Here is a 12909-nt window from a genome sequence, read left to right as displayed (position 1 = left end):
TTTTTTAAATTTTTGTTATTAGCCTCCCTGTATTTATTCAGATCTCTGCTGTTTGTTTTTCAAAAACCTCAGACTGGTGATATGGTTGGCTAGAACCATCTTTTTCATTGACATAGTTATGACTATACCAAAAAGCACTGGACTGAGAATTTAGGCCCAGATCTTGAGAGAAAGCTAGGTTCCTAATTCCCACTGATACCAATGAGAGCTAGGATCTGGGCCTTAGTATAAAAAGTGCTTTATTGTGCCTGTGTATGTGATTAATGTTTTATTATTATTGGTATCTCAAAAATGTATTAGGTGACGAAGACACCTATAGGAAAATAGCGGCAGAATCATACCCTTATTTGCCTGAATTAGGAAGTACATCTTATGATGGCTATAAATCAGGAGATGATTTCAGGATGACATCCACAAGCATCCCTTTCCTCACAGACTATCCTGGTAGATATTACCCAGAGGAAACCACAGCTGGATATTATGCGTCGTCATCTTCAGGTTATTACCCAGACAGAGAGAAACACACTTTCCCAACAAAATACTATGTTGATGCTAGAGATGATACAACTTTGACAGTTAAGACATCATTCAGTGAAGAGAAAAATCTTTTCCCAGTTCCTGAAATCTCAAGAGAAGCACAAGGTATGAATAATCTTTACTCTTTCCTTACTTTTCCCTCTATGACACATGTATACAACTGCTGTAGCATACTGTTATCCATATAGCAGCTGCATGTCCAAATACAAACCAGTTTGGAATGAGAAATGTCTAAGGCTGAACAAGCGAAAGTATATCTTAATTTGCCCAATTTGTATCCCAGGCTCATTTTGTTATTATGATGTAATATTTCATTTTCTTCCTATTTTCTTTTCTGCTCACTCTTATGTTACTCCTAGATAACAGGACATTAGCTGTGACCAACACTACTTTTTCTCCAACTCTACTTAGTCAGAAAGGTTGGGAACATCTCCCTCCCCCTGTTGGGAACATTACCATCCATTCCATATGTTGGTAGTAGCTCCTTATCCAAACACGTGATGACTTTTTTCACCATTTTCATGTTAGTCATGTTGACCACTGTTCCATTTTAGTCACTGATCTATTGGAAGAACTAGAAGTACACAGGGCTTCTGGAGTTAGTATTGTTCCCGGATCACAAAGCGACCTGACAGCTTATCAGCTTGGACCAAGCGTGCAAGTCAGAAGAGAAACCAGGTATGTAAAATGACATCAACAACCTATTAGGCCTTTAAATTGGGATTATGTAAACCCCTTAATCTTGTTAACATCTTAATATTTTGTTTCAGTGAACTTCAGTATGTGCACTGAAGTATAGATTCAAATTAATGTGTCAGATGCTCAGTTGGTTTAAATCGGTATAGCTCCATATAAGTCAATGGACAATGAAGAGTCCCAAGAATCCTCATCTACTGTGGCATGAGACTATAACATTGTCCCCTGACTATCTGTAATACTTCATTCCTCAATTCCAGACATATGGGTTTCTTTAGACAAAAAGGCCCAGTCTGCACTAGAGATACAGCTGTGATTTTGAAACCACTGCTCTATATAGTTAATCCCTTTCCATCGAGAGGGACCCATCAGAGGGATAAACATCAGGGAGAGAAAGGAGTTATTTAAGTTAAGGGCCAATGCTCGCACAAGAAAAATGGATATAAACTGACCATCAATAAGTTTAGGCTTGAAATTAGACGAAGGTTTCTGACCATCAGAAGAGTGAAGTTCTGGAACAGCCTTCCAAGGGGAGCAGTGAGGGCAAAAAACCTAACTCGTTTTAAGACCTAGCTTGATATGTTTATGGAGGGGAAGGCATGATGAGGTTGCCTACAGTGGTGTATGGCCCATCTGCAACTGTTAGTAGCAAATACCCCCAATGGCCGGAGATGGGACACTAGATGGGGAGGGTTCTAAGTTACTACAGAGAATTCTTTCCCAGGTGTTTGGCTGGTGGGTCTTGCCCATATGCTCAGGGTCTAATGGATCCCCATATTTGCGGGTCACAAAGAATTTTCCTTCAGGTCATATTGGTGGAGACCCTGGGGAGTTTTCACCTTTCTCTGCAGCATGGGGCACAGGTCACTTGCTGGTTTGAACTAGAGTAAATGGTGGAATCACTGCCATTTGAAGTCTTTACATCAAGGTTTGAGGACTTCAGTAACTCAGCCAGAGGTGATAGGCCTATTACAGGAGTGGGTGGGTGAGGTTCTGTAGCCTGCGATGTGAAGGAGGTCAAACTATATGATCGTGATGGTCCCTTCTGGCGTTAAAGTCTATGAGAGTCAGTATTTCCCATGACAAATGTTGTTAATGGAAAACAAACATTTTCAAGGGGACTTGATGTTGAACACAGATGCTAAGGTGTAGCGTTTCTTAGGTTTTTCATACATTTCTTTTCTAGATTTATTCTCCCATATGGGTTCCCCCAGGAATTCTCTGTAGTCTCCACCTTCAGAATGAGAGAGGACACCTCAGAGGTGGTCTGGGATCTGTGGGAAGTGATGGACAGAGAAGGTGCTGATCAGTTCAGGCTGCATCTGTATGGTGAGAGCTATGCAGTTGACATATATAATGCAGCAGGAGCAGCAACAGGTAGTGAGCTCACCACGTTTGAGAACCTGGAGAAGCTTTTCGATGGGGCATGGCACAAGCTTGCTCTGTATGCCAGGAGACACCATATTACTTTGTATGTAGATTGCCAGCAAGTGGGCACAGCCCCTGTCACTCATGATGGAGCAATCAGAACAGATGGAGATAGTGTTTTGGCCAGGAGAATAAAGGATGATGTTACTCCGCTGGTAAGTACCAAGCCATGCACCTTACTATATATAGATTTATCCTTAACCTAGACTGTTCAGAAACATTCAAAAAGGGATCATACATCACTCTGACTTACTGGAAATATGGACTCATGTTGGCTTATGTGTCTGTGACATGAGCCTTTTACTTCACTAACCTTTCTTCCAATGTGCCCAGCCTGTCTTGGATGCCACCGAAATCAGACTTGCACTCCCCATTCTGAACTGAGGATCAGGAAACAGGGTTTGTTCAATTTCATTTGCACTCTACTGGAGCTGAGGCTTTGGCCTCTACTATCTAGCAATGAAGCCACACGTCCTGGTACAAAATGCTGCAGTCCTTAATAAGAGAAGTTGCTATAAATATATCACTCCCACAATCGGCTCTCTGCACTGTTTCCCCACTGAATAGAGGGTACAGTTCAAAGTCTCTGTCCTTTATATTCAAAGTAGTCTATGGGATTCATTCTCGCTATCTGAGTTCTCCCTCTGTGCCCATTACCTACCACAACAATGACCTACCACTGGAGCAGTGAGATTGTCAGCCCATAAGGGGAGGCTCCGTAGTACAGGAAACAGAACTTTTACAGGGGCTAGAGTTACGGAACTCACTCCGGCAAGAGAGAAGAAGGATTTCAGACCAAACCATTCTCCCAACTACATGCAAACATACTGCTTCATTGTAGTTTTCCCTCAGCAAGTCCTTCACAGACAGACGCCACAGCACAATACAACCACTCGCTCACATACAAACACAAATACAAATTGAAATGCCCATAAACTTATCAAGCTCTCTCTCCCACAGACTGGGAAGAAAATATTAATGCTATGCCAACCGTTCAGTATTTGGGAGGTGTTTAGATATTGTGGTGATGGGGGGACAGACAGACGGAGAGATTATAATGCGGGTGAAGCTTTCCTGGAATTTCAGCATTTCCCCATTGATTCAATAGGTTGATGTGCAGCAACTTCAGCTTTACACAGACCATAACCAGGCAGTGGATGAAACTTGTTGTGAAATACCTGGAGTGGTGAGTTTAGACTGCAGATAATACAAGCTAGACATGCTTTCTCAGATTACAATTAAATTCCTGTCCCCATTTTTCACTTTTTTTTCTTTTTGTCCCTTGCAGGAAGATGACCGGGTAAGTTCCCGAAAGCACATTCAGTGGATTTATAAATATGGAAATTTCACTTTAAATGCAGAAGGAAAACATAGTTCAAATGTGTGTTTGTGTTTTCTCCCAAGTGTGCTAGTTCAGGACTTATGGAAACTAGAAAGGATTGCAACTGCCAGCCTGGAGAACCAGGTTATGCTGGCCTTCCTGGTCCAAAGGTAAGAAGAGCAATTTATTATTAACTAAAGTAGAGTTAGCTTTGAATGGAGAGTGAAGTGTAAGGATTTCAGAAAATGTAAACAAATTTGTAATGTTGGCTGTGACTGGAGGCCCAGGGGAGCCAGCTGAGGTCACTCAATTAGGGTGAAGTGCAAAGAATGGGGCAGACAATCCCCAAAGCTGGTGGATATTCCAATACTTAGATTTACCAAACCAGCACAAAACAGTCTCTGTTATATCTCACTGGTTACTCAGAAGTCAACAACACAGTTCCCTTAAAGTAACCCAGCCTCAGGCCTCCACCTAGACACCCAAGTCAAATATGATGAGGATTAATGAAAATCTTATTCATCATATAAAAACACATTACCTTCCAGGTTAATGAATATTCCAAATCTTACCCAAATACACTCTTACAGCCGATTCTATTAACTAATCTAAAAATTATTAAAAAAGAAAAGGGAGAGAGGATTGGTTAAAAGAACAGTACACATACAGACATGAGTCGATCTTGAGATTCAGATTCATAGCAGGGATGGAGAGATTTGTAGATGCAAAGAGTTCTTCTGAAATAGTCCATAGATTATAGTCCAATGTTTATATTCAGGGCGGTCCAGTCAGAACTGGGATCTCAGTCCTTATGGCTTAGGCTTCCCCTGCATGAAACCTCAAGCAGATCTGAGATGACAGGATCAGGACACAAGGGTCTTTTATACAATGCCAGGCCTTCTTCGACAGGTCGGAGTCCTTAGGAGAACAATATGCAATCAGGGCGCCTTTGAAGTAGGTCTATTTCCTAAACATCACCGGTAATTAGCTACACAAATTAACATAAGGCAATTGCCTGTTTTTCTACCATTCGCAGATGCTTGGCTATACATTTCAAAGAGAGATGAATACAGCGATATCCTATGTTTACAGTTCATTTAAATGCTAAGATGTTCTCTTGATCTCTGAATTAATGAAATACAGCATAGACATTGACTGTTTGATTACATTGTTGACCTCTACCAATATATATGTAAATACACAAAACCATAAACAATATCTCCCCATATGTTTTTAAGGGTTGAATATGAGTCATTTATCCTGCAGGATGCTGAACCCTTTCTAGTCATGCGTCACATTGGCCATTTTAAAAAAAGTTTGTTTAAGTTTCTTTTTAAAGCCTTAAAGGCTAGGGGTGAAATCTTGGCCCCATTGGAGTCAATTTGAGACCCTCCCACCTCACCAGATTTCAGAGCCTGGGTTCCAACCTGAGCGGGAACACCTAAACTGCAATTTTTAGCCCCACAGCCCAAGCACAAGTCAATTGAGCTGGACTCTGAGACTCAGCACTGCGAGTTTTTCTTTGCAGTGTAGACATACCCAATGGCAGACTCCCATTCATTTAACTGGAGCCAGAATTTCATAAGTACTTGTACTCCTTCTTGCCTTATTTGTGCCCGCCTTTGAATTGTGGTGTACATTTCAGTCACAGCTCTCTTGTGGGTGTAGATTTTGCAGGATCAGGTTGTTCCATGTCCCTACAGAGGCTGGGCCTTTTGGAAACCTGAGCCCTAAACTCTGTAGTATTTTCATTTATGAGTGTGATTCTAAAGCAAGCATGTATGCAAATTATTGTTTGCATTTTGGAGTCTGGTGCTGATTTCATTGGGTTTTTAGAAGATTCATAAAAAAGAGTTTAAAAATAGCACTGGGTGCTATTCATATAACAGACTCTGAACTTTCTGATTCATATTTTGGAGCCAAATCTCCCTCTGCTCAGTATTAAGCTCTGTGACATATACTGCATTATGCTGCTCTCACTGATCCCATCTCAAGCACTGCAACATGAAACCAAACCTCTACAGGATACCCAATTTGCCACTAAAATTATTATTTCTGCTTTATGGTCTTTAAAGTTATGGTACTGAGGGTGATCATGGGATAGTTCCTCCCTATGGACCTGACCCTGAGAAGCCCTGAGCACCCTCACTTCCCAGCAAATTCAATGGATGTTAGGGGTGTTCAGCATCTCTCAGGATCATGTCCTATCCTCGGGAAATGTTTGTGCCTTTAATCTAAGACGTGCAAAAGGCTGGCACGTAGATGCTATGAAGACAACAGCCTTTTAAATGCTGCCGGAATAACAAATAATTATTATTTTATTTTTAGACTTTTTCCATCCTAGGGATTAGTGGCTTGTGACTCTCACTTTAGATATTGGGGCCAATATAAGAGCCATTGTCTCATCATATTTGGATTTTGGTAAGCAAAGAGGCGTCACACAGTAGGGACTGTTAGCAGAGTGACCTTAGAATAATGCACAGAAATCCCAGGTAGGAACTAAGGAGAGTACCACCCGTCTATGTTTTTAAAATGTGGTCTCTGTCACTGATTGCAGCTGCCCTCACGCAATGCAACATTTCCTGTGCATTTTCATGTGCTTTGTTTTGCAGGGTGAAAAAGGTGATCAAGGTGCTCTAGGCTTCCCAGGATTTCAAGGAAGACAGGTAATTGACCATTATTAATTTGGTGAAGTGATGAGTGGACCTGGATGAGGGTAGCAAAGCAAAACATTCTTAAAACTGTAATCTCAGGGCCCAATCCAACTGCACTTAAGTCAAACATAGTCTTTCCATTGGCTTTCATGGGAGCTGGATTAGCTCTGTGTTAGGGCATTAGTGATTCTTTTGTTCCATTAGTTCCTAATAGGTCAAGCTCAAAATCAAAAACTTTGACCCTGATCCTGCCAGGTACTGAGACTGCTCATCCACTATTGAAATTGCAGGAGTTGTTTAACTCGTCTCAGAATTGGGCCCATTACTTTGTTTCTTCTGGAAAATATGCTGCAGAACATCTACCAATATACTGTGAAATATGCTTACATGATTAACACTAAACTACTCCTTTCAGATAAATAAAGTACATCTTGTGGTGCTGTGATCCTTTTTTAATTCTATGTTGTTCTCTTGCTAAGTCACAAAATTCCATAATTCACAAATCCTCTCAGCTTCACTAATGAGAATGAGGGAGGTTCTTCTGCAACCCATTTTTTCCCACTATATCCTACATGTTAAGATAGTATCCTTCCTTTGTTTCTTTCCCTCTGTTCAGTACACAAGACCTTTATGGGCAGATGTGGAAGAGTGTGTGTGAAATATTGATAGGTCAGTTCCTGGGTATAGCAAAGAAAGCTGTAGAAAAATAAGAGCATGCTATTTGTCTTTAGAAGTAAAGTCACACAGTGAAATATTTCCATAGGGATACAAAGGAGCAAAAGGCGCTCCTGGAAGAACAGGTGATCCTGGACCAAGGGCAGGGCTGGCTCCAGGCACCAGCGCAGCAAGCAGGTGCTTGGGGCGGCGACCAACGTAAAGGGGCGGCACGTCCGGGTCTTCGGCGGCAAGTCCTTAGTCCCTCTAGGAGGGAAGGACCTGCCGCCGAATTGCCGCTGAAGGATGAAGCAGTGGCGGCGGCAGAGCTCCCGCCGAAGTGCCGCCAATCGTGGCTTTTTTTTCCCCCCAGCTGCTTGGGGCGGCAAAAACACTGGAGCCGGCCCTGACCAAGGGTATGGCCCCTTCATTTATTTACTAGCTGGGGGTGGGGGCAGGAAGCCTATCTGTTCATTGTTATTAATGACTAGTGAAGTGGCAGCCTGTTGTGCTGCCAGGCAAAGAGCTAGAGTTTGGGCCCCAAGTTTAGAGTCTGATTCAGCACCGTGCAAACATATGCATAATTTTAAGCACATGAGCAGCCTTGTTAACGTCCATGAGATTACTTATGGGCTTAGAGTTAAACAGATGTTTATGTACTTTGCTGACCCAGGCCTGTCCCTCGCTTCTGGGATTGACTTGCACTTGCATATATGCCTTATAAAAACGGCTCACTCTGTTCCCCCAAGTAGGAGAGAGCAACTCACACTGCTCTCTCGAATGTGTGTCCCCATCCTTATCCCCCTGTGACTAATGCTCAGAGTGGCATCACTAGGTTCCAGAAGGGGCCTGTCCTGGTGTCAGTCAGAGCGAGGTCACTGCAAAGCAGGGTTGCGGGTGAGCGGGAGCAAAGTAGAGGGGAAAAAAACAACCTGAGGAATCTCAAGAGACCCTCCCTCCTTTTCAGCACATTCACCTTTGCTCGGACCTGGAGTTGGTACAGACGCATTATACAGCTTCATTCAAATAAGTTAAAATTCATTCCTGTGTAGAATGGCCCACACAAGACTTAGGAACCATTTATGCCCTTAAAACTGGATGTAACTGGGGTTTCTATATGACAGGCCTTCTGCTGGGCCCTGTCTGGAGACTGTACATAAAGTCCCTGTTTAATTTTTAAAAAGAAATTGGTAGTGCCGTGGTTACAGGGCTAACCGCACATGTGACACCCTCTCTGGTGACTGATGCCATCCACTCAGGTGTCAGTGTGAACAGCTTCTCAGTCACAACTGCCCCACCTCTGGACAGAAAGTGTCTTTTAAACTGGTTATAGTCCTTTTGAGTGCCTGGTCCCGAGCACTGGGAAATAAAGCTTTTTGACTTGGCTGTATTCTGGAGGTAGGACCTTCACAACTAGAAGCTCAGGCATCGTCTCTTAACCAGCCTGAAGTGTTTACCAGGCAGTGGCTTATCTAAAGCCATTTTTGTCCTTTCCTGCTTGTGTTTTTTCCCAGCGGCCCCTATTAAACTCAATCAATAAATTCGTACAACTAACGTCCAAATAACCAGATCAACGCACAGCATTCTTAAATTCTTACAAAGCAACCTCACTTCTGTGACAGATGGCTAGTACTATCTTGGGGTAGCAGGTGTTTTAAAGCTACATGTGGCAGAAGCAGCTTTGTTCTTCAAATTTATGCACCAACATGGATCACATAAGAGTAATGTCAGCTTGAAAACTGGGTGCCAGTCTTGTGTCCATTTATCTGTAATGCACTAGAGACTTGTAATTAAATATCTACGCCATGTTTGGTAGGGTGAGCCAGGACCACCAGGTTCCGAAGGCTCCTCTGGATGTTCAGAAGCTATGGTAAGTAGGCAGAAAGTAGATCCAATGCATTTTTACATATGCTGTGTGAGGCATTGCAGGGGATGGGCAAGAGTTTTGATTAGAATCATCTAAGTAGAATAGATTCAGAATAAATACCGATCATTGTTTTCTTTTGACCTCTATCATTCATTAACTACTCGCTTATCATAGGACAGAAACTGATTTGCATATTACCATATTTTTTAATGCCATTCTTATACAGTTTTGAAAAGTGAAAGTAATTTAAAAATTCTGGAAAAGCAAAACATGAAGGTACAAAACTATGCCGCTTTTTCTTCTTTCGAGGGTTAAATGAATAACATTGCATTACTCCCTCAGGGTTTCCTTGGTGAAACAGGTGAACTTGGCCCCCCAGGGAAAAAGGTAACATGAAAATATTATTCTGCTTTTATGCTAAACTTTGCTTGTTTTATTGTTAGCTTGTCCTCCCAGCCCCCTCATCCTTGTTTACCTGTCTTGTCCTACATCTAGATTGTAAACTGTCTGGGGAAAAGACTGTCTTTTGTTACTTGTTTGCTTAGGGCCTAGCATATTAGGGCCCTGATCCTTGAATGGGATTCCTAGGCACAATAACAATCATCAATGATTTCTCACGGGAAAGGATCTGAGCACAGAAGAGAAAATGAGCCCATCTGTTAATTGTAAGAATGAGTGGTGTGTCAACAGCAGGACAGACCCTTTCTAAACAAAGAAGGTAACTTGTTTCTGGTCATTCTCTGTCATAGGGTGAACCTGGTTTGCCTGGACCTCAGGGTGAATCTGGAATAGAAGGAGAAATTGTAAGTGATCAGTCTCTCTCTTTCTGTGCTTGTCACTGGAAGCTTCTAAATGCTGTAGAGAATCTGAAGCCAGAAGTAACAGCTGGTTTTGCATTTCAGAGGGATGCTGGTGGGAGTGGTGAGGATGGTGGCTCTGGTGATCCAGGAGAAACGGTATGAGATGGCAATTTATTGAAAGTAGTTCGTATCTGTCAGGCATTGTCTTTTTGCACTGTCTATATAAAGCTGAAAAATGAGGTCCAACAATGTGAATGCTGTAAATAACCATGTTCCCATGGCACCAGGTGTTCAATCGTAACTTTTAGCTGTGTAATGTTAAGCCAACATTCAGTTCAGTCATCAATGTATTTTCTCTTTTGTCAGAATGACTCTCTTTTCATGTTTAAGTTCCTGTCTTCCCCTGTTTGAATTTCTTTAAAAGCAACAATTAAAATCTAACACTTGTTCTTACTATCCCAGGATTCTTTTGTTTTTCCCATTTTATCATAGAAATGTAGGGCTGGAAGGGACCTGAAGAGGTCATCTAGTCCATCCCCACACATGAAGGCAGGAGTAACTCTACCTAGACCTTCCCTGACAGCTGTTTATCTAACTCTAACCTGTCTTTAAAACCTCCAATTACTCCTTGTCAACCTATTACAGAACTTAACTATCCTTATAGTTAGAAAGCTTTTTCTAATATCTAACCTAAATCTGTTTATCTCTTTGTAACAACTCTTAACATATGTCAAGACTATCATCAGGTCCCTCCTCATTCTTCTTGTCTCAAGAGTAAACAAATCCAGTTTCCTTAACCTTTCTTCATGTGTCATATTTTCAAAACTTTTATTGTTTTTGTTGCTCTCCTCTGGACTCTCTCCAATATGTCCGCATCTTCCTTAAGGTGTGGCACACAAAACTGGACACAATTCTCCACTGAGGCCTCCCCAATGCTGAATAGAGTGGAACAATTACCTCCTGTGTCTTATGTACGACATTCTTGCCCCAATGCTGAATAGAGTGGAACAATTACCTCCTGTGTCTTATGTACGACATTTTTGTTGATACACCCCCGGAATGATATGAAGCTTTTACACACCTGCATCACATTGTTGACTCATTCACTTTGTGATCCACTACAACCCCCAGAGGTACTTTTCAGCAGTACCTCTGCCTAGCTAGTTATTCTCCATTTTGTAGTTGTGCATTGGATTTTTCCTTCCTAAGTGTAGTACTTTGCCCTGGTCTTTATTGAATTTTATCATTTTCCGTTACTCTAATTTAGAATCACAGTAAGCAGTATCATGGCACTTGCTTGACTAGTGTGGGGAAAAACAACAGTCCTTAGTTCCTGGGATGCTAGTGTATCTTCGGTATAAGCAACAAGCTTGGGCTAAAATAGGGCTTCGGCTTGAATAGACCCCCAAATTCTATTCCCCTCAATTTACTGGGACTGAGATACATCTATAACTGGGACATAACTATGACAGGGCCACAGATGCCTAAAGGAGCTCACTATTCCAGGCCTCCTCCACAGAGCAACAGGAGCACCACACAGGAATGTCCCTGCTTGAACCATTTTGTGTTCGCTGTGCTCGGAGAGCCTGAGTGCCTGGGAGCAGAGGCCCTGTGCACTATGGTAAAGAATGACTCATCTCACTAAAGTCAGAAAACCTGATCTGCACCTGCAATAAGCCTTTCCCAATTAGATTCTTTGATGCAAATAATGCATTCGTGGCCCACTACATTTAAGCCAGAAATAGGGCAGAATAAAAACCTGGTACCAGATAATAATACTCATTGTGGCAGATCTTCAGTTGTCATAGCACCCTTGCCTTGTAACAGAACTCTGATGGCTTATGCCAGCTGAGGATATGGCCTGTTAATACCAAGATGTATATGAGCTCTGGGTGAGTCAAGCTGCCCTGCTGCAAAGTCATTCTCAAAAGTAGCATCCTCTGGAAGGCATGTCATAGCTTGAATTGACATCACAATGTTAGCCATTGCTGCATTATTTTCTGGGTACTATATAGAAGCAACCAAGATAAGTGTCTGAACCAATTATTGTGGTACAATAGTGATGTGGTTAGCAAAATACTCACAGATCTAAGTATTATAGACTCATTATGGAAATTAGAGATGGAAAATACTTAAGCCCTGGTCTACACTGGGGGGGATCGATCTAAGTTACGCAACTTCAGCTACGTGAATGACGTACATGGATCTACTTAGCGTGGTGTCTTCACCGCGGTGAGTCGACTGCTGCAGCTCCCCTGTCGACTCTGCCTGCACCTCTTGCGGTGGTGGAGTACCGGAGTGGACAGGAGAGCGCTCGGGGATTAATTTATCATGTCTAGATTAGATGCTCTCTTTTTTACTGAATGTGGCTGTAATCTGTGTGCATAGAATTATGACGTTACACAGACAAATTTCCACACGTTGAACAATGGCCATGTCTAACATGCTTCAGCAACTGTGTACAATCGCAATTATCTTTATCACCGAGGACTATATATGTTGATTCCCCCCAAAAAAATCCAGACAAATTCAGCATGTAATATTACTTCGAATGAAGTGGTGTTTCCAAAACTGACTGCATGAAAATGTATTTTTAAAACCATACTAGATGCACTCATTGTTATTTTCCTTGCTTATATTAAAATGGCGAGACATTGGCTTTGTTTTGTTGTGGAGTAGGGTTCCCAAGGAAGACCAGGAAAACAAGGACCTCAGGGGCCTGTGGGACCCAAGGTAATTCCACGTTGCTGTAGGAAAACCCAAACAACTCCAACTAGCCATGAATATATTAGACTTAAAATACCATTTAAAAAAAAGAGGGAAGCAAAGATAACTCCCTACAATGGTTAAAGGCTGGATTAGGAAGGAGCAAAACCCTCATGAAACCCCTGAACTGACTATCTGGACATTGGATCTCAGTGCACTGGGATAAACAGCTAATTTCTGGAGGTG

General features: G+C 42.1%; 1 protein-coding gene across 11 annotated transcripts in view; it reads left to right on the top strand.

Moving 5' to 3' along the window:
* LOC101940961 (collagen alpha-1(IX) chain-like) overlaps positions 1–12909 on the top strand; it is a 59629-nt gene that overhangs the window by 28564 nt on the left and 18156 nt on the right. For 5 of the 11 annotated variants that reach the window (XM_024102861.3, XM_065584948.1, XM_024102863.3 and 2 more), the window contains 12 exons: positions 301–642; positions 1092–1215; positions 2420–2816; positions 3770–3847; positions 3950–3961; positions 4066–4152; positions 6595–6648; positions 9107–9160; positions 9500–9544; positions 9907–9960; positions 10060–10113; positions 12637–12690. In XM_024102861.3, coding sequence (XP_023958629.2) covers positions 301–642; positions 1092–1215; positions 2420–2816; positions 3770–3847; positions 3950–3961; positions 4066–4152; positions 6595–6648; positions 9107–9160; positions 9500–9544; positions 9907–9960; positions 10060–10113; positions 12637–12690 — 1355 coding nt within the window. The remainder of the gene's footprint in view (positions 1–300; positions 643–1091; positions 1216–2419; positions 2817–3769; positions 3848–3949; positions 3962–4065; positions 4153–6594; positions 6649–9106; positions 9161–9499; positions 9545–9906; positions 9961–10059; positions 10114–12636; positions 12691–12909) is intronic. The other 6 variants (XM_042860559.2, XM_024102864.3, XM_042860560.2 and 3 more) reach the window with 3 other exon arrangements.

This window comes from Chrysemys picta, chromosome 2 (assembly GCF_011386835.1).
Source record: "Chrysemys picta bellii isolate R12L10 chromosome 2, ASM1138683v2, whole genome shotgun sequence".
Taxonomy (NCBI): domain Eukaryota; kingdom Metazoa; phylum Chordata; order Testudines; family Emydidae; genus Chrysemys; species Chrysemys picta.
Note: the sequence above shows the minus strand (reverse complement) of the source record. Positions and strands in the feature narration are given on the sequence as shown.